General features: G+C 42.5%; 2 protein-coding genes and 1 pseudogene across 2 annotated transcripts; 1 reads left to right on the plus strand and 2 right to left on the minus strand.

The window, feature by feature from the left end:
* Positions 1-2,490: 2,490 nt before the first annotated feature.
* Positions 2,491-5,670, minus strand: NDUFA1 (NADH:ubiquinone oxidoreductase subunit A1). The gene is made up of 3 exons (XM_086389781.1): positions 5,500-5,670; positions 3,932-4,021; positions 2,491-2,637 (listed from the first exon to the last, which is right to left on the minus strand). The coding sequence occupies exons 1-3, from the start codon at positions 5,599-5,601 to the stop codon at positions 2,617-2,619; spliced, it is 213 nt and encodes a 70-aa protein (XP_086245907.1). The 5' UTR covers positions 5,602-5,670; the 3' UTR covers positions 2,491-2,616.
* A 59-nt stretch (positions 5,671-5,729) lies between these two features.
* On the plus strand, positions 5,730-7,038 carry RNF113A (ring finger protein 113A). Its single transcript, XM_086389775.1, has one exon. It carries the CDS (start codon positions 5,953-5,955, stop codon positions 6,982-6,984), a length of 1,032 nt encoding a protein of 343 aa, XP_086245901.1. The 5' UTR covers positions 5,730-5,952; the 3' UTR covers positions 6,985-7,038.
* Positions 7,039-10,947: 3,909 nt separating this feature from the next.
* On the minus strand, positions 10,948-12,401 carry LOC147341542 (oxysterol-binding protein-related protein 1 pseudogene; annotated as a pseudogene).
* Positions 12,402-21,990: the final 9,589 nt, after the last annotated feature.

Below are 21,990 nucleotides of genomic sequence, written 5' to 3' on the forward strand. Positions count from 1 at the left end.
CAGAATACTGGAGTGGATAGCCTTTCCGGTCTCCAGGGGATCTTCCCGACCCAGGAATCAATCCCGGGTCTCCTCCTGCACTGCAGGTGGACTCTTTACCAACTGAGCTATCAGGGAAGCCCAGATAAAAGGAAGGGTTTACTGAAGTGAGCCACAAAGACTAAAAGCACAGGAGGCTGGGAGTCAAGACACCAGGATTCCAGTCCCTAGGTCTGCTACTAGCTAGCCAGGTGACTGCTCCCCATCCTTGAACCGGTTTCCTCATCTGAAGAATCAGAATTTGGACTAAATGTCTAAGGGTCCTTATAAGTTAGAATTGCTGATTCTAGACTGTCTTTTTTTCCCATAAATATTTCACTTAAAAGTGTTTCCCAAACAAAGGGTAGGGCCATCCTCTTCCTCTCCCTTCTGAAAGTGTATGGCTTCCTCTAACCTTTTTCAAAGTCTTTTCCTAGTGATGATTTCATTTGACCCTAGAAATAATGATGGCAGCCTGGTAAATATAATTTCAAACAAGAACCACTCTTCCAAACAAGTGACAGAGGTAAAATATGTGTCAAGTGTTACCATCACAGAAGACAGAAGAACATGTGTTTATTTTTCTCCATGCATAGAAACCCATCAGGGTAGTGTGACAGTGGGGTAGGTGATGGGCAGGGAACTTGAACAGTCTTTTCACTGAATAACTTATATTGTTGGATTTTTGAGCTATGTATGGTATCTATTTTAAAAATTAAAGAATAAAACCATATGTATAAAATCAGCTACAAGGATGCCTTGTACAGGACAAGGAACATAGCCCATATTTTATAACTATAAATGGAGTATAACCTTTAAAAATTGTGACTTTGTTGTGTACATGAAACTTATATAATATTGTACATCAACTATACTTCAATCAAAAAGGTAATAAAACCAAATGAATGGCATCATTTCTCAAGCGTCCTTTCAACTGGCCTTAAAAGCAGGTGAGTAGTGAATCTGAGGTCAGTAGCCAGACCACACCTGTCAGAGCTGCTGTAAGAAAACCCTTCCGGCTAACTGCACTTTCAAAAAATCAAGAGAAACATGGGCTGCAAAGCATCACTATAGTCTTCTGGCTTCAAAGTGTTTTAATCTGGTTCACTCCCTGGCAGTAGAGTATAAAAATAAAGCTAAGTTTCATAGCAAGTGCTACCAAAAAGGGAGTTGAAGAATTCAGATGCTAATGCTGAACCTGACCAACTGATTTCTGTCACTTTGCAGCTCCTTGCTGCAAGCCCTGACAGTTATCTAAGGATGAATCTGCTACTGGATGGGCCCCACCTAGAGGCCCATGGACAGAGAACAGACCTAAAAATCAACACATTTAGTGACAGATTTAGTAATGTTGTTAAGTCTCCTGTATTCCTCTCTGTACTACCTGCTCTCTTCCTTTCCAGATAGTTCTCATAACAATCATAAAATGAGCCCTGTGTAATAGCATTACATAAAGACCAGAGGTTGTATTAAATTTGTAATCATGACCACAGCTTTCCTTTAAGGTGGCACAATACAGAGTATTCCTCTGGGTGTGACTGCCACCTCGGTCCTCTGTAAGGCCTATCCTGTAAGATGAGGTCAACAGAAGCCATATGGTGCAGGTGTGTTTAAATCCATCAGTAGATCAAACGTTAAACTGGATAAAAAAAAAAAAAACCTGTTGTTGTTGTTAGTTGCTCAGTCATGTCTGACTCCTTTGCGACCCCACAAACTGTAGCCCACCAGGCCCCTCTGTCCATGGGGTTTCCTAGGCAAGAATATTGGGGTGGGTTGCCATTCCCTTCTCCATGGGATCTTCCCAACCCAGGGATCGAACCTGCATCTCCTGCATTGGCAGGTGGATTCTTTACCATCTGGGGAAGGCCCGGATAAAAGATGGAGAAGAAAGGTAACTTAATTTTCTCACCTAGAGGTTCCGTGGTCACCTGGGGTGTCGATCTATACACATGGATTATCACCTTCTTCACAGTAGTTACACCTTTTCAGATCTTAATATTATCTGGTTACCTTTAGCACTGGACATGCAATTCTTTATTTCAAATACATTCATTTTAATAAACATAATCATTGTTGCTGCTCTACATAATAAGCTAAAATAAGAATCAACACTTAAGTGACTACTATATGTGGATACAGGATGCACGGACGATGAAGGTGCAGTCTGGAATTTTAAGCATATAGGGATTCACTCAGAAAAGGAACGAGGAAAAAAAAGTACTACTTTTTCTGTATCCTTCTAGCAATCTCTGAAGAAACACTGTTTTCCAATATTTTAATATCTACTACAAGAGTAGGAACTACCTTTGTGACACATCGTGTGCTGGGCAGTTATTGGTGCTTGGTGTACATTACAGCTGTAATTTTACAAGCCTCAGTTGCCTTCTAGTTTTTTTTTAAGTGATAACGCTACATCGGGTAGACGTCCTGATCTTGTGTCGTACTATTTTAAAAAGTAAAGAAAACCTCTGATTTTATTTTTTATTTTTATTACACACTACAAAATACAATGCATGCTGCACAATATGCTGCATAATCTACTAGCAGGGATAGAAGAGCATGACTGAGTTGTTCTTCATCAACCAGGACAACGTTTCCTTAATCAATGTTCTCCAAACCCTGAAAAACAGTTTAAAAAGGAAAATGAGAGAATTCTGTTCTTCTCAAAGATGTGCAATGACTCCTAGAACCTGTAATGATTCCTAGTTTTCATTTTCTGACAGTAGCAAACATATCACTTAAAACTGTTTTATAAAACAACAGCAACATCAGGAAGAGATAATTAGCCTTATTCTACTTTTTTACAAATGAAAAAAGTTACAAAAAAAAAAAAACAACGGAGGCTCAGCCAGGTTAATCCCTTGCTTAAGTCAGTCAGGAAGTAGTAGAGTCAGAATTCAAGTTCAGGGACCACCCTCCCCCGCCCCCTCGCAGAACTTGTGCCCTGTAAGGATGACACTGTTCAGAAGACCATTCTATCACACTCAGTTCACAACCAAATGCTTCAGAAACTATAGAGTAAAAGTGTCATCAGTGATGACATTTCTTCCAGGTTGTTAAAATAACACAGTCCAGGTATTCTGTTTCTGTTGTAGGAATAATCTTTTTAAAGAATGAGGGCAAACTTCTACAACATATAAGAACATACTATTAGGCCGAACCATATGAAAATGCTACTGTCTGACCATTTTTGACCCACAAAAAGTCATTTCGTGATTCAAATATAAATTATAGTAATTCTTTAATATACTGGTGCATGAATTGGCAAACCAATGGAGTACAGAAGAGTACATTAGTGAAACAGGCCCATGTGTATATGGAAATTTAGTTTACTAGAGTGGTATCTGAAACAAACAAAAAAATGGACTGTTCTATAAGATAATTCTTGTAACTGGCTGTTTCTTGGAAAAAAACTAAAGTTAAACCCTTGCTTCACATTATACCCCCAAATAACCTGTAGACAGGTCAGAGTACTAACTGTGAAAAAGGGGAAAGAACTGTTAATTGTATTTGGAGAAACTGTAGAAATATTTTTTAGAATCTTGGATACAAAAGTCCTTTGTATCAATGTAAACTATGATAAACAAAACATCCAGATTAAAAATATATCTGATGAAAGCCAGGATAAAGTAAAAAAGACAGCAGACAGAAAAATATTTGCCACATATAAAAGAGACAAAAGATTAACATCTGTAATGTATAATAAGAACCTTTATAAATCAAAAAGAAAAAAGACAACAGAACAAGAAAGGATATAGGCAGACAATGCAGAGAATAAGATGATCATTAAGTATGTAAAAGGCACTGTGCTACTTCAATTTGCATTTTCCCAGTCTGCTGTAAGCCCTTTGGAAAACGTTAACCAGAATGCACCTCAACCCTGACAGGTGAGCTAGCATCAGAGCCATCTTACCTTTGACACATAGGAACGGTTTACTCCAGAGACGCGCCTATCTCTTTGCATCAAATACCACTGATATGGATAATGGGCAACCCTTTTTTCCTACAATGAAAGGAAATCATTATTGCAGTTTATGAAGGTGAGTGAGCCAATAGAGAGATATTAGAACTTTAATTAATAAGTGACGTTCCAGAAAAATGGAATCATCACTCATATAAAAACCAAATTAAGATAGAATCTTAAATAAAATCGGACCACTAAACTTTAGAATTAAGACGGTAACCATGATTTCTTACACTTTCTGTTTTAACCAGCATCATTTTTTTCTTTCCTCTTTTTTTTTTTAAAGTCATGACTACTTGTTCCTTTTGGGGACACTGAGATGAAAGAACAGCGGTAGGTCACAAGTGAAAGGCAATCACAAAACCAGAAACCAAATACATTGATACTTTATGACTTCCCTGGTGGCTCAGACGGTAAAAGCATCTGCCTACAGGAGACCCAGGTTCGATCCCTGGGTTGGGAAGACCCCCTGGAGAAGGAAATGGCAACCCACTCCAGTATTCTTGCCTGGAAATCCCATGGACAGAGGAGCCTGGCAGGCTACAGTCCATGGGGTCGCAAAGAGTCGGACACGACTGAGCGACTTCACTTGACTTGATTAAAGAACTAGAGAAGAAAATCACAATCCTAAAGTGAAAAACAGGAGCTTGAGCTAAATTCCTAAAGGCCTGCAAGAGAAAGTGGGGGGTAAAAAAAAAAAGTCAAGGTAAAAACCTAATTAAGGGGAATTCCCTGGCCGTCCAGTGATTAGGACCTGGCGCTTTCACAGCCAGTTGCCCGGGTTCAATCCCTGATCGAGGAAAGGAGATTTTGCAAACAGCGCGTCAGGGCCAAAAAAACAAAACAAACTAATTAAATCAAGGCTAGGAAAAAGTGAAAAACGAGAAGCTACCGAGATATGGATGCGAAAAATTAAAATCAAAATCCAGCCAGAAAAGAGACTTGGGGTGGAGGCAAGACTAATTGACGCCTCTCTCCTCTGCCTAGGTAGGGCTTTCCTGGTGGTTCAGACGGTAAAGAATCTGCCTGCAATGTAGGAGACCCCGGTTCGATCCCTAGGTCGGGAATATCCCCTGGAGAAGGATATGATAACCCACTCCAGTATTCTTGCCTGGAGAATTCTATGGACAGTGGCACCTGGCGGGCTACAGTCCATGGGATTGCGGAGTCGGGTACGACTGAGCGACTAATACTTTCAATGTTCTTTCTCCTCTGCCTAGGAGTCCGGACTTAACCTCTTTTAATCTCCTACCTTTCCAGCCCCCAGTCTCTGCTCCACCCTCCCGCCCTGGCTTCACCCAGCAACCTTACTAAATCCTTACTAAAGTGGAATATGGTGCCGGACGGGTTTCGTTCCGCAAGTCTCCGCTTTTAGGCAATAAAAAAGACTGGCAAGGACGGATCTCAGTATTACCATCTCGGAGAGAGCCTCCGGGTCCTAAGGGCCTCCCGACGCCACCATCCATTACGTAACGACAGCGATGGAATCAGCCGCCGGGCCGGAGAAGCCGTCTTACCTTGCCGCCGTTACTGAACCTGTGGATGCGCGCGGTGGCCATTCCCGGGATGAACAAGCACACGCCCATAACGGCGATCCCGGGAAGAACCTCGAACCACATCGCGACGCCGTTCCGGAGGCCAAACACTCCCTTCCAGGTCCCTTAAAGGTGACCCGGCTTCGATCTCTTCCGGGTAAGCTCCGCGGCTGCGCGCGAGCGGGGTAGGAGCAACGTAAGCCTCCAGAGGAAGCGACGGGGCGCGGCAGGACTCAAGAGGGGCGCGCGCCCGCGCTCTCGCACATTCCTTGCTCCCGCAATCCTCTGCGCTCTCGCACACTCCCTGCTCCCGCAGTCCTCTTTCTGCAGCAGATTTTGCATCGACTTGCAGTCGTGCGCCCGACGTGCAGTAACGCCAGCCAGCCCCGCGCCAGCCAGCAGATCATCGCCGTTTCGGACCTCAAGACTCTAAAAATGGCCGAGCAACTTTCCCCAGGAAAGACGACAGACCAGGTGTGCACCTTTCTTTTCAAAAAGCCTGGGCGAAAAGTGGCTGCAGGCCGCAGAAAGCGCCCGATCTGCAACCAGGAGTCCGGAGACAGCAGCAGCAGCAGTGACGAAGGGAACACTGTGGTTCGCCCGGAAAAGAAGCGAGCGGTCCACAATCCGATGATACAGAAGACCCGTGGCAGTGGTAAACAGAAGGTGGCTTACGGCGACCTGAGTAGCGAGGAGGAGGAGGAGAACAAATCCGAGAGTCTCGGCGTGGTCTATAAGTCCACTCGCTCGGCGAAACCCGTGGGGCCAGAAGATATGGGGGCGACTGCTGTCTACGAGCTAGACACAGAGAAGGAGCGTGACGCACAAGCCATCTTTGAGCGCAGCCAGAAGATCCAGGAGGAGCTGAGGGGCAAGGAAGATGACAAGATCTATCGGGGAATCAATAATTATCAAAAATTCATGAAACCCAAGGATACGTCTATGGGCAATGCTTCCTCCGGAATGGTGAGGAAGGGCCCCATCCGAGCTCCCGAGCATCTGCGTGCCACCGTGCGCTGGGATTACCAGCCCGACATTTGTAAGGACTACAAGGAGACTGGCTTTTGCGGCTTCGGAGACAGCTGCAAATTCCTCCATGACCGTTCAGATTACAAGCACGGGTGGCAGATCGAACGCGAGCTTGATGAGGGTCGCTATGGTGTCTATGAGGACGAAAACTATGAAGTGGGAAGCGATGAGGAGGAAATACCATTCAAGTGTTTCATCTGTCGCCAGACCTTCCAAAACCCAGTTGTCACCAAGTGCAGGCATTATTTCTGCGAGAGCTGCGCGCTGCAGCATTTCCGCACCACCCCGCGCTGCTATGTCTGTGATCAGCAGACCAATGGCGTCTTCAATCCAGCGAAAGAATTGATTGCTAAACTGGAGAAGCACCGAGCTGCAGAAGGAGGTGGTGCTTCAGGTTTCCCAGAAGACCCCGATGAGGATCCAGTTCCCATTACTTAAATTTTCCCATTATTCTCAAATCTCAAAATAAACGTTTTGTTTTGGAAATTTTAACTCTCGTCCTTCCTTTCTAGGGAAAGTGAGTGAGAAGAAAAGGTGGGTGGTGAAGTGGGGTCCTGGATGGATGGCTTGCAAAAGCATCAAGGTAGGTAAAATCTGGAGTTTTACCTGGCATAAATGCTGCCTGTGCGTAACAGTTACTTTTCATAACCCTTTTACATAAATTTGGGGGATTCAACAAAAGAGCTAGAATTTGCTTGAAGTGACCAAAGCTGTGATAAAAACAAGAACTGAGCCTATTTATTATATCACAATTATGCATCACTTAATAATTTACGAAAGTATTTTCACGCATGATCTTTTGGGAGCCTGTAGTACTTCAAAATACACCCCAGCCAAGGTGTGTGTATTAGGGGTTGGGGGAGCAGTAAGAGTGGGAGAATTAGGATTGGGGACTGCTAGCTAGCCCTGCAACCTGTGTATGGGCACTGCTCCTTGCTCTCCTTGAAGCATAGGTAACTCCTTCCATGGATGATTGAAATGGTCTGTGCTCCAGGGTCCAATATGATAGCCACTAGCTTCATGTGGCTGTTGAACATTTGAAATGTAGCTGGTAGTGACCCTATGCAGTTCTGGACTGAACTTGTGAACCTGCAGAAGGCAAAAGCCTAATATTTTATAATCTGGTGTCTGAAACTGTGTTTTCATAGAGCTGATCATGCCCTATTAATCTATGAACCTGTTTTCCCAACTAGCCTGTGAATTCTTCAGTGACCAGGCCAGTGCTTGGCATATAATAAGCACTTAATAAATAAACTCAGAGAGGTCTGAAAAAGGAGATCGGGGCCAAAGCCTTGAACCCAAGCCGAGGAGCTTTGACTATATTCTTAGGTAAAGAGATTTGGGGAGGGGAACACAATCAAACTTTTTTTTTTTTAATGTAACTATGGTTACAGGCTATCAGACTGCAGCAAGATGGAAGGCAGGGAGGCCAGTTAGGACAAATAACTAGTAAATTTTTATTGATCTGACTAGAATTTGGGCTGACCCCCAGGGGAAAGATATAAGAATAAATTGTGGGTTAGAGTTTTTATATTCATATACATTAATCTATTTAAAGATATTCTTTGAGGAGCCACCCTTGTCAGGCACTGTGCCTAGCATACGGGATATTAGCAAAGAAGATAGACATAGCCCCTGACCTCATGGAGCTGGACATCACACAGTGCAGGTTTGATGAGTACAAAAACAAAGTGCACTGGGCTGACCTCTCAGGATTAAGCCAATTCCAGCCCTTGAGAGAATTCAGAATCAAAGTCATTTCATACAATGTCATATATTCTTTAACAGAATGTATTAAGTACAGTGGGGATACATGAGAAGCCTAGCGGGAAAAAGGCTTAAGAAAATATGACACACAAAACAGCATTTAAGGGATGAGACAAAAAAAAAAAAAACCAGGAGAACAGGAAAGAAAAAGTTGTAAAGACAATTGAAGAAAGAGAAACTTAGGTGGCGCTAGTGGTAAAGACGGAGAAGGCAATGGCACCCCACTCCAGTACTCTTGCCTGGAAAATCCCATGGATGGAGGAGCCTGGTAGGCTGCAGTCCATGGGGTCTCGAAGAGTCGAACATGACTGCGTGACTTCACTTTCACTTTTCACTTTCATGCATTGGAGAAGGAAATGGCAACCCACTCCAGTGTTCTTGCCTGGAGAATCCCAGGGACGGGGGAGCCTGGTGGGCTGCTGTCTTTAGGGTCGCACAGAGTCGGACACGACTGAAGTGACTTAGCATAGCATAGTGGTAAAGAAACTGCCTGCCAATGCAGAAGATGTAAAATGATGTAGGTTCCATCCCTGAGTCAGGAAGATCCTCTGGAGGAGGCATGGCAACCCACTCCTGTATTCTTGCCTGGAGAATCCCTTGGAAAGAGGAGCCTGGCGGGCTAGAGTCCATAGGGTCACAGAGAGTCTTAACACACACACTGAGGTGGAAGGCAAAGGAAACTGTTCTAACAAGTGTTATGGAAAGAAACAGGACAATGAGTAGCAAAAATCGTGGTATGCTCAAGGTATTTTTCATGTTTACAAAGTTTATGATTAAAATTTTTAAAAGAACTATTTTTATTACTCTAATTAAATGGTGCAACTTCATTTCATAGGTGAAAACTAAATAGTTCTTCTTACAAATTAGAAAAAAATTAAATATGGGGGTGGTTCCCTGGTGGCCTAGTGGTTAGGACTCTGGGCTTCCACTGCCATGGCCCGGGTTCAATTCATGGTCAGGGAACTGAGATCCCGCAAGCCTTGTGGCATGGCCAAAACTAAATAAATAAATATGGGGAGATAAAGAGCATGCCAGCTGAGATGAGTTGCAGCTGGACCCTAAAGGCGCTAACCTAGTCTGAGAGTTCAGAGGAGGCTCCCCTAGGAGATGACCCTCAACTGGAGACCTGTAAATGGGGATTAGGAAGAGTATCCAAGTCAGAGGGTCAGTATATACCAAGGACCTGAAGTGAGAGACTGGCTTCAGCTAAGAACTCCAAGCAGTCCAGGATGCTGGAGGAAAAAGGTAGCCAGGTAGTCAGGGCCGAAGAACAGCCACCTTGCTGTCATGTTAAGGACTCTGGACTTTATCAGAAAGGCAACGGAATGCCATCAAAAGGTTTTAAGAAAGAAAGTGAGCTGATCAGATTTGAATTTTAAAAAGGTAAGTCTTCGGTGTGGGGAATGGACTGTAGAATCTGGACACAAGACAGATCAGTCTGGAGGCTGGTGCACCAGTCCACATAATATCATGGCAGACTGGACTAGACTGGGGACTGCAGACATTCATTTAATAGTTTTTTATTTTTATTTTTTTTTTACCATTCTAAAGCCTTTATTAGCATCAGGTAGATTATTTCATTATAACTTCTTAACTTCAAGACAGCCATTGAAATAACTTGCTGGAGGTTACCTAAGGCCCATAGGAGCAAAATCTCAGTCTGGGATTGGGTAGATAAATACCAAAAGATTAATGTACCCCAATTAAAGGAGCAAAGCTACTGTACAGTAGGTCTCCATATATATCTTAAGTACACAGGTGCCTTGCAAACCTGAAATGCACAAGACCTCCTTGTATATAGTTTGATATTTATAATACATGGATACAACTGAGTTTCTCTGGTGGCATTTGTCAATGGAAGTTGAAGCATTTAAAAAGGTTTGTCATTATGTAATGATGGTGCCTAAAACCTCTATTTCTATGGTATTTTTGTGAATTGCTAGGTTTTATTCACTTTTTAATTCTAATGACATTAATTATAGAAAACTGTACAAGTAAGTTCAGAGTACTAAAATAAGCAAATGAAATACTTTTTCCAGTTTAGAATTTTCAAATCAGGACTGTCTCTTCCAAACATTCAGGCATTTTTTTTTTTTCTTTTTAGGAATGGGAAGGAGTAAAATTGATAGGATTAGTGTGAAGAAAAGCCATCTTTTCAATGTAGTCTTTACAAAAATGACATAAAACCTTCTCTGTATTTGAGCATATAAACCTCATATAGGAGAATTCTAACCATTACAAAGTTAAATCTAAAACATTCAAGCATGACAGCATAAAAATATTCAAAAAACTTGATTTGGGTTACTATATAATTCCATAAAGCTAAAGTTACATTTAAGTATAAACTTTCAGTAAATATGGCAACAGCAAACATCAAAAGCATATTTGCCAGCAGTTTCCCATACCTCTGTATAAAATAGTATTCCAAAGAAGCATGACTGGATAGCAGAATTACCCATTTTTCTTAAGACTTCCATCACCAGTATCACCCTATGCCCCACTATTGTTGGGTGAAGTGCAAGTTATCATGAGACGGTTTTTCCCTTTGAAAAAAGATAAGGAGAAACTAAGGAAGAAAATATAGATTTAAAACTTATCTGTGGATGAGCCAAAACACCCCAATTTGTCTACATTTTAGTAACTGTCAGGCAAATTGAAGTAGTTTCGGTCCCAGTAGCTGCCAGAATAAAGCCAGTCCTGGGCTCCGCTGTAGGGATTAGGGCCTTGATGGAACCACCTCGTCTTCCAGTCCTCTGACTTGGACCTGTTCTTGCGTGCCACTCTTTGTTTCTCCTCGAGTCGCTTTTTTTCTTCACTGGCTTGATCCATTTCCCCGTTCTCCATGGCTCTGATGTCAGGTCACAGCCTGCAGTCTGTCTTAGAAGCATGCTCTCCATCTCCTTGTCTACTTCATTCAAAACCATTGCAAAGCTAGTAAAATTATACATCTGGGCCGAATTCGGAGGCTGCGGGGCTATTTGCCACAGGAGAACGCTCCCGGGGATGACAAACATGCTCTGGAATTCTGGCACTGGCATTTCATACGACTCCTCAGAAGCACTCACCTGTTTGCTGTTCTTCTTCTCTTCAGTATTTTTCTTATCATTTTTTTGGTAAGCATCAAATGTGGCCAGGCCAACACTGTATAAACATTCTGTCCACTTCCCGTAGAGAGCACAGAGCTTCTTTTTGCTTTTATCTTGAATGTAGCCTTCAACTATGTGTAATTCTTTACCAAAAAGGCCACATGGCTTAAAATTCAACATGCATTTGTCCGCAGTCTTGTGGTTTGTGATCTCCACATTCCCATACTGCTCGATCCAGAGCTTTCCCACAATGATGTTGTGCACACAGCAGGTAGGATTTGTCCACGTATATGCTTCATTGTGTTCAAGAAGCTCCAGTGTTATGGTTCCTTTGGGTTTTGCTTCTATGCTTTTCCCCCAGAACTTCAGTTTGGGATAGATTGAGCCATGAAAGATGAAATCATTGTTTAATCCTTCAGCATGAAATGCACTAATGGGTGGGTGATGGCTGACCTGCTCAGAGATGAGTCTGAAACCAAGGTCATCTCGAACTAATTCATAAGTCTCTCCCAGAAGTGGGTTGAAAGGCTTTCCAGTGCATTCCCACTGAGAAGCAACAGCAGAGACAGCAAAGGTAGCTCCCCACTGCATCCTTTCCACAGGATCTGCAAACGAACTGGCCTTGTGGATGAGGTACTCATGCTCCATAAATTCAGTGAGTCGCTGGAGGAAGCTCAAAGCCTCATTAAATATAACTGGCATGGTGATCTTGGAGAGTTCCGTTCAGATACATTTTCTGAGGCTGCTCCAGATACTGAAGTCATTTCTGGAAAACATAGGGGAGGGCAGGCTTGTTCTGTGTTTTTTGATGCCTTTGAAGAATGCGTCTCCACCACCAGAGTCCTTGCCTTCCGACATTCTGTGCTGTCTACTGCTCGGGTGCTCTGCTTCCTCTTTCAAGGAGTGCGTGGTCAGTCACTGCTTCCAGTCTGCTCAGGGACAGAACTCGCCCTCTCTAGAGATTCTCAGAGGCGGGGAGCCTTTGACCAGAGACTGCTCTAATTCGTGATGTTCAGTGGCTAGAGTCGCCAGCGCTTCTGATAAAATTTTGGTTTTTTTCTTGTTCCTGTTCCAATTTCAAATTCCTTCCCTGGGCTGGGGCCGGGGCTCTCCCTGGCGGCGCACTCCGCCCGGTGCGGCTCGCGCCATCCGGGGCTGCTCGAGGCTCCCGCACGAATGCGCTCGGTCTGTCCTTCCGCTTTTTTGCCAGCCCAGCCGGGAGGCGCGATCCAGGGTGACACCGCAAGGTCCCTAAGTCACCTTCGCGCGGCCCGCCCCCGGCTCCGGAGAGGTCGAGCAGGGAGAAAGGCGCGGCCCAGGACCAACGCCCTGGCCGCCCGCGGTCTGCGCTGGCCCCTCGGCTGCACCGCCGACCTCCGGGGCTCCCGCTGGCCTAATAAATAGTTTTGAGCACCCACTATATGCCAGGCATTGAGTTATGCGCTGGAAAGGAAAGGAAAGTCGCTCAGTCGTGTCCGACTCTTTGCGACCCCTGGACTGTAGCCTACCAGGCTCCTCCACGGAATTTTCCAAGCAAGAGTACTGGAGTGGGTTGCCATTTCCTTCTCCCAGGGGATCTTCCCAACCCAGGTCTCCCGCATTGCAGGCAGATGCTTTACCCTCTGAGCCACCAAGTCAGGTGGTATGCACTGCAGATACAGCCAAAGCAAAGGCACTCGAATCCCCACACTCTAGAACTTACATGAGAGAGCATAGCAGAATCGCACGTGCATAATATATAATAAATGGAGCTAAGTGCTATAAAGAACACTGGAGCAAGGTAAGGGGATGAGAGAGCAGTGGGCAGCAGGGAGGGGGCATGTTATTGTATATAGGGTGGTCAGGGAGGATCTCTTTCTGATAAGGTGACATTTGAGCAGAGACCTAAATGAAGCAGATAATCTGGGAGAACAGCATTCCAGATAGAGGACACTCAGTACAAAAGCCCTGAGGCAGGAAAGTGCCCAATTTGTCCTGAGAACAGTGAGGAAGAAATTTAATGATCTGTTTTGGGGAGCCCATACAGAATGAACTCAAGGAAGAGGAAAGAACTCTAAGATGAGATAAGAGAAGTAATGGGGCTGAGGGCAGACTGTGTACAGCTTTATGAGCCATTGCAAGAACTTGAGGTTTTATTGTCAGTGACAAGGAGGGTCACTGGGAGGTTTTAAGCAGAGGACTCACATGATCTGACACTGGCTTTAGAGAGGATCCTTCTGGAACTTATGGGGAGTAGTGGAAATGTTTTATATCTTAACTGGGGTGTATGTTACACTAGTGTCTACATTTGTCAAACTCATTGGAATGTACATGTATGTGCATTTCACTGTATGTGATTAATATTTCATTAAGAAATACCTTCAAGTCAAAGGAGAAAAAAGAAACTGGTTGCTATATAGAAAATACTCCAGGGTAGGCAGGTCAAGGGATGAAGCGGAGAGATCAGAAGGCTACTGCTATTGTCCAGGTAAGAGATGGTAAGTGCCCCAAACCAGGTGGAGATGAGAAGGGGTCAGATTTTAGATGTAGTCTGAAGGTAAAACTGACAAGGTGTCTTGGCAGGTTAGATATGAGGTGTAAGATAAAGAGAAGAGTCAAGGTGACTCCAAGATTTTTGACTTGAGTAACTGGGTGGAAAGTGGTACCATTTAGTGAGATGAAGAGAGGCACATACAGAAAAGTACATAAAACACAACTTTGCAGTATAACAAGTAGCTACATAGGAAGCATTGGCATAACCACCACCCAGGTCAAGAAATACAAAAATAACAATGCTCAAGAAGCCCCTCAAGTATCCGGATTCTCCAGATGGCACACACAGGTAACCACTCTGCTGATTTTTATGGTAATCACTCCCTTGCTCGTTTTCCATTGATCTTCCTCTTTAGCTATTTCTCTCTCCTTCCCTCTCGCCAAGCAAAGAATAATGTATACTTAGTATCTTTCATTTTCTTATAACAGCTTTACTGAGATACAACTTACATATCATATAATTCACCGTTTTAAAATATGCCCTTGAGTGGCTTTTATTCACAAGTATATTCACAAGGTTGTGCAACCATCCCCACTATAATTTCAGAACATTTTCTCAATACTTCAAAAAGAAAAGCATACCCTATATCTGAAACTAACACAATAGTGTAAATCACCTATGTTCCAATAAAATTAAAATTTAAAAAATTTTGCTAATAATAAAAAAGAAAAGCATACCCATTAGCAGTCATTCTCCATCTCCCCAGTCATCCAGCAATCTTTCTGTCTCTATATATTTGCCTTTCCTGGACATTTCATATCAGTGGAATCATATTGGGTTGGCCCAAAAGTTCATTTGGGTTTTTTATGGAAAGCCTGGACTGAACTTTTGGGCCAACCCAATACAATGTGTGGCCTTTTGTGTCTGCCTGCTTTCATTTAGCATGTTCTCAGGGTTCATCCATGTTGTCGAGTGTATCAATACATTCCTTGATGTGGCTGAGTAATACTCCATTTTACGGAGATACTACCTTTTGTTTATCCATTTATCAATTGATGGACTTTAGATTGTTTCCACATTTTGGCTATTATGAGTAATGATACATTCATGGACACATACTTCTGTGTCTAGGTGTATCTTCATTTCTCTTGGGGAGATATATAGGAGTGGAAATGCTGTTATATGGTTAACTGCTTAACCTTTTAAAAACTGTTTTTTAACTGAAGTGAAATTCACATAACATGAAATTAACCAGTTTAAAGTGAACAGTTTGGTGGCATTCACAATGTTGTAAAACTACTGTGCGTGTGCGCTCAGTCACTTTAGTCATGTCCAACTCTTTGTGACCTCATGGACTATAGCCCGCCAGGCTCTGCTGTCCAGGCAAGAATACTGGATTCTCCAGGCACGAATACTGGAGTGGGTTGCCATGCCCTCCTCCAGGGGATCTTCCTGACCCAGGCATCTCTATGTCCCCTGCATTGGCAGGCAGGTTTTTTACCACTAGCATCACCTGGGAAGCCCTATGAAACTACTAGCTCTGTATAATTCCAAGACATTTTCATCATCCCAGAAGAAAACCTCATACCCATTAAGTAAATGCTCCCGAGTCTCTCCTCTCAGCATCTTCTGGCAACCACCAATCTTCATTGTTTCCGTGGATTTAGCTATTCTAGATACTTCATGTAAAAGGAATCATACAGTATATAGCCTTGTGTCTGGCTTTCACTTAATACAATGTTTTCAAGGTTCATTCACATTGTAGTATGTGTATGTATCAGCACTTCCTTTTTGAAGCAGAATAATATTCCATTGTATGTATATACCACAATTTATTATCCATCTTTCTATTGATGGATATTTTTGTATTTTCCACCTTTTGGCAATTGTAAATAGTGCTGCTCTGAAAAATGAGTGTATATATCTTTGAGTACCTGTTTTTTAATTCTTTTGAGGATTCACCTAGGAGTAGAATTGCTGGGTCATATGGTAATGCTATCTTTAACTTTTTGAAGCACTGGCAAACTGTCTTCTTTTAGCAGCTAAGGCATTTTATTTAGGAAACCCGAACAAACTTTTTTTTTGATTTACGTATTTTTAATTGAAGGATAATTGCTTTACAGTATTGTGTTGGTTTCTTCCATACGTCAACATGAATCAGCCATAGGTATACATATGTCCCCTCCCTCTTGAACTTCCCTCCCACCCCTCTACGTCTGAACAAATTTTTGGCCAACCCAATATATTTCTACCAGCAGTGTAAGAGGGCTCCAATTTCTCCACATCACCGGCACTTGTTATTTCCCTTTTTCTTAATAGCAATCCTAGTAGATGTGAAGCAGTATCTCATCATGGCTTGGATTTGTACTTTCCTAATGAGAAGGAAATGGCAACCCACTCCAGTATTCTTGCTTGGAGAATCCCATGGACGGAGGAGCCTGGTGGGCTACAGTCCATGGGGTCGCCAAGAGTCGGACACGACTGAGTGACTTCACTTTCACTTTCTTAATCATTATACAGTGGAAGTGAGAAATAGATTTAAGGGACTAGATCTGATAGATAGAGTGCCTATGATGAACTATGGAAGGAGGTTCATGACATTGTACAGGAGACAGGGATCAAGACCACCCCCATGGAAAAGAAATGCAAAAAAGCAAAATGGCTGTCTGGGGAGCCCTTACAAATAACTGTGAAAAGAAGAGACGCAAAAAGCAAAGGAGAAAAGGAAAGAGATAAGCATCTGAATGCAGAGTTCCAAAGAATAGCAAGGAGAGATAAGAAAGCCTTCCTCAGTGATCAGTGCAAAGAAATAGAGGAAATCAACAGAATGGGAAAGACTAGAGATCTCTTCAAGAAAATTAGAGATACCAAGGGAACATTTCATGCAAAGATGGGCTCAATAAAGGACAGAAATGGTATGGACCTAACAGGAGCAGAAGATATTAAGAGGTGGCAAGAATACACAGAAGAATTGTACAAAAAAGATCTTCATGACCAAGATAATCATGATGGTGTGATCACTCACCTAGAGCCAGACATCCTGGAATGTGAAGTCAAGTGGACTTTAGAAAGCATCACTATGAACAAAGCTAGTGGAGGTGATGGAATTCCACTTGAGCTATTCCAAATCCTGAAAGATGATGCTGTGAAAGTGCTGCACTCAATATGCCAGCAAATTCGGAAAACTCAGCAGTGGCCACAGGACTGGAAAAGCTCAGTTTTCATTTCAATGCCTAAGAAAGGCAATGCCAAAGAATGCTCAAACTACCGCACAATTGCACTCATCTCACACACTAGTAAAGTAATGCTCAAAATTCTCCAAGCCAGGCTTCAGCAATACATGAACCATGAACTTCCAGATGTTCAAGCTGGTTTTAGAAAAGGCAGAGGAACCAGAGATCAAATTGCCAACATCCTCTGGATCATCGAAAAAGCAAGAGAGTTCCAGAAGAACATCTACTTCTGCTTTATTGACTATGCCAAAGCCTTTGCCTGTGTGGATCACAATAAACTGTGGAAAATTCTGAAAGAGATGGGAATACCAGACCACCTGACCTGCCTCTTGAGAAACCTGTATGCAGGTCAGGAAGCAACAGTTAGAACTGGACATGGTACAACAGACTGGTTCCAAATAGGAAAAGGAGTACGTCAAGGCTGTACATTGTCACCCTGCTTATTTAACTTCTATGCAGAGTACATCATGAGAAACGCTAGGCAGGAAGAAGCACAAGCTGGAATCAAGATTGCCAGGAGAAATATCAATAACCTCAGATATGCAGATGACACCACCCTTATGGCAGAAAGTGAAGAGGAACTACAGAGCCTCTTGATGAAAGTGAAAGAGGAGACTGAAAAAGTTGGCTTAAAGCTCAACATTCAGAAAACTAAGATCATGGCATCTGGTCCCATCACTTCATGAGAAATAGATGGGGAAACAGTGTCAGACTTTATTTTTTTGGGCTCCAAAATCACTGCAGATGGTGACTGCAGCCATGAAATTAAAAGACACTTACTCCTTGGAAGGAAAGTTATGACCAACCTAGATAGCATATTGAAAAGCAGAGACATTACTTTGTCAACAAAGGTCTGTCTAGTCAAGGCTATGGTTTTTCCAGTGGTCATGTATGGATATGAGAGTTGGACTGTGAAGAAAGCTGAGCACCAAAGAATTGATGCTTTTGAACTGTGGTGTTGGAGAAGACTCTTGAGAGTCCCTTGGACTGCAAGGAGATCCAACCAGTCCATTCTAAAGGAGATCAGTCCTGGATGTTCTTTGGAAGGACTGATGCTAAAGCTGAAACTCCAATACTTTGGCCACCTCATGCGAAGAGTGGACTCATTGGAAAAGACTCTGATGCTGGGAGGGATTAGGGGCAGGAGGAGAAGGGGACAACAGAGGATGAGATGGCTGGATGGCATCACCGACTCAATGGACATGAGTTTGAGTGAACTCCGGAAGTTGGTGATGGACAGGGAGGCCTGGCTACAATTCATAGGGTCGCAAAGAGTCGGACACGACTGAGCGACTGAACTGAACTGAATGACTAATGACTGAGCATCTTTACATGTGCATGTTAGCCATTGTATGTCATCTTTGGAGAACTGTCTATTCAAGTCCTTTACAGATTTTTTAATTGGGTTTTCTGACTCTGGGTTGTTCAGTTGTAAGAGTTCTTTATATATTCTGGCCCATATCAGATATATAATGTACAAAATTTTTCTCCCAATCTGAGTTGTCTTTTTACTTTCTTGTTGGTAGTCTTTGAACCACAAAAGCTTTTAATTTTGATGGAGTACAATTTAACCACTTTTCTTGTTATTCATGCTTCTGGTGTCACATCTGAAAATACACTGATAAATCTGAAGTCATAGAAATTTACCCTTATGTTTTCAAGAGTTTTACAGTTTTAGCTCTTTCATTTAGGTTTTTGATCCATTTTAATTTTTGCGTACGGCATGAGATAAGGGTCTGATTTCGTTCTTCGGCCTGTGGCTCTCCAGTGGTCTAGCACCATCTGTTGAAAAACCATTGAATGTTCCAGGCACTCTTTTAACGTGAATCAGTTGACTGTAGCCAAGTGGGCTTGTTTCTGGACTCTCAGTTCTACTCTATCCACCTATATGTCTCTTCTTATGCCAGTACCACAAGGTCTTGATTACTGTCATTTTCTAGACAGTTTTAAAATCAGAAGTGTGAACCTCCCTATCGTTTTGGATGTTCTGGATCTCCAAAATTCTTTATGAATGTTTGAGTCAGCTCATCAACTTCTACAAATAAATCAGCTGGGATTTTAATAGAGATTTCACTGAATCGGTAAATCAATTTAGGGATTATTTCCATCTAAATAATGTTAGCTAATATAGGGAATTCCCTGGTGGTCCTGTGGTTAGGACTACATGCGTTCACTGCATGGGGTCTGGGCTTGACCCCTCGTCAGGAACTAAGATCCTGAAAGCTGAAAGCTGGCAAGGCCAAAAATAAATAAATAAACAATATTAATTAATAGTAATCTTCTAATCAAACTCAGTGAACATAGGATGGTTTTCCATTCATTTTAATCTTTAATTTCTTTTACAATTATTCAAGGTGTTCATTTCTAATCCTTTTTATCTGTATAGGATCAGCAGTAATGTGCCCTCCTCATTTCCTTTGTTTTTTTCTTTTTTGGCCATGCTGCATGTCTTGTGGATATAAGTTAAACCCAGGCTGGGCAGTGAAATGCTAAGTTCTAACCACTGGACTGTCAGGAAATTTCCTATTGATTTCTGATTCTAGTCATTTGAATCCTCTTCTCTTTTGTTATTTTTGAGTCAATCTAGCTAAAAGTTTGCCAATTTTATTGATCTTTTCAAAGAACCAACTTCTGGTTTCATTGATTTTTCTCTGTTGTTTTTCTAGTCTCTCTTTCATTACTTTCCTTCTAGTCTTTATTATTGCCTTCCTAATGCTTGCTTTAGGTCTAGTTGGAAAATACCCTTTTCCAGCGTTGTTGTTTTTTTTTTTTTTTTTGGATATTCTGGATCTTTGTTGCTGCACTCAGACTTTCTCTAGTTGTAGTGAGAGGGGGCTACTCTGTTGTGGTGTGCGGGCTTCTCACTGCGGTGGTTTCTCTTATTGCAGAGCACGGGCTCTAGGGCACACGGCCTTCAGTAGTTGCAGCACGTGGGCTCAGTAGTTGTGACGCATAGGCTTAGTTGCTCTGGGGCATGTGAGATCTTCCTGGACCAGGGGATCAAACCCCTGCGTTGGCAGGTAGATTCTCAACCACTGGACCACCAGGGAAGCCCACCATTCATGTCTTAGTGCATCAGAATCAGCTTCAGATTTATAGTAATTTAATTCCAGTGAGACATAAAACATTCCTATATACTTCTCTTCTCTTTTGTCCCTTTTCATGATACATATTACATCTGTAAATGTTACAAACTAACAATACATTATTACAGAGGTCCCCAACCCCTGGGCCACAGACTGACACCACTCTGTGGCTTGTTAGGAACCAGGCCACACAGCAGGAGGTGAGTGGTGGGTGAACAAGCATAGCTTCATCTGTATTTACAGCTGCTCCCCCTCCTGTCAAATCAGCAACAGTGTTAGATTCTCAGAGAAGCACAATAAATGTAATGCGTCTGAGTCATCCTGAAACCACCCCTACCACCACCCCGGTCCATGGAAAAATTGTCTTCCATGAAACTGGCCCCTGGGGACTGCTGTGTTATTATATTATTTGTATACTTTTATGACTTTTATAGGACCTAAGAAATGAAAACAATTATATATTTATACCTTCTGTTATATTAACCTTCTTTTTATCATTTCTGATTCTCTTTATTTATTCTGGTAGATCTGAAAAACCATCTGGAGTCATTTTCTTAGCCCAATACATGTTTGTTCCACCCACCTCTTTTGTGCTGTTATTGGAAAATATATTACATTTCTGTTGTAAACCCAACAATACAGTACAGATATATTATTTTATACAGTTAATATATAAATTAGTTGAGAGAAGAAGGGAGAAGAAATGCACATTTATACTGTTTTTTAATAATTCAGTTCAGTTCAGTCGCTCAGTCGTGTCTGACTCTTTGCAACCCCATGGACTGCAGCACGCCAGGCTTCACTGTCCATCACCAACTCCCAGAGCTTGCTCAAACTCATGTCCATCGAGTCGGTGATGCCATCCAGCCATCTCATCCTCTGTCATCCCCTTCTCCTCCTGCCCTCAATCTTTCCCAGCATCAGGGTCTTTTCCAATGAGTCAGTTCTTTGCATCAGGTGGCCAAAGTATTGGAGTTTCAGCTTCAGTGTCAGTCCTTCCAATGAATATTCAGGACTGATTTCCTTTAGGATTGACTGGTTTGATCTTGCAGTCCAAGGGACTCTCAAGAGTCTTCTCCAGCACCACAGTTCAAAAGCATCAATTCTTCGGTTCTCAGCTTTCTTTATGGTCCAACTCTCACATGCATACATGACTATAGGAGAAACCATAGCTTTGACTAGACAGACCTTTGTTGGCAAAGTAATGTCTCTGCTTTTCAATATGCTAATTGGTCATAGCTTTTCTATCAAGGAGCAAGCGTCTTTTAATTTCATGGCTGCAGTCACCATCTGCAGTGATTTTGGAGCCCCCCCCCCCCACCAAAAAAAAAATTATTATACAACTACTATTGGTTTGTAACCTCAGGAGTTCCCTGAGTGAAATCTGAAATTGACCCCCTTACATGGAGCATAAGGAGAGACCAATAAAAGAGGCAGACCACTCCATATTTTCAGGTTGCAGTTTTAATAAGCAAGGGAAGTTACATAGGAGGCTTGTCTTGAGTAGCTGCAAGCTGAGTAAATCCCGCATCCACCCACCAGATTCACTCTTGTAACAACTTTCATATATAATGTACAGCAGTGTTAATTATATTTATTTTTCTTATAACTTGAAGTTTGTACTGTAAACAGACAATGTGGAGTGCCATTCCAGTTCTACAAGGATCAAGTCATTGGCCACTGCAGTCACTGACCTACAAGGCACCCTCAAAGAATTTAGGATGAAACATTGTGTGTTTTAGATATATGGGCCCCTAGATAGTTAAAATGCATATCTAAGGAAGAATTTCAATGACCCC

The sequence above is a fragment of the Bos grunniens genome, chromosome X, assembly GCF_055505025.1.
Source record: "Bos grunniens cultivar Pamir isolate PY7600 chromosome X, Bosgru_T2T1.0, whole genome shotgun sequence".
Taxonomy (NCBI): domain Eukaryota; kingdom Metazoa; phylum Chordata; class Mammalia; order Artiodactyla; family Bovidae; genus Bos; species Bos grunniens.

Bases quoted from the DNA above. Each gene is read 5' to 3' on its own strand.
- NDUFA1 (XM_086389781.1), bottom strand. From the start codon at position 5,601: ATGTGGTTCGAGGTTCTTCCCGGGATCGCCGTTATGGGCGTGTGCTTG. The intron at 4,022-5,499 runs GTAAGACGGCTT...CTTTCATTGTAG, and splicing joins GGTTCAGTAACGGCGGCAAG to GAAAAAAGGGTTGCCCATTA. The intron at 2,638-3,931 runs GTAAGATGGCTC...ACTGTTTTTCAG, and splicing joins ACCGTTCCTATGTGTCAAAG to GGTTTGGAGAACATTGATTA.
- RNF113A (XM_086389775.1), top strand. From the start codon at position 5,953: ATGGCCGAGCAACTTTCCCCAGGAAAGACGACAGACCAGGTGTGCACC.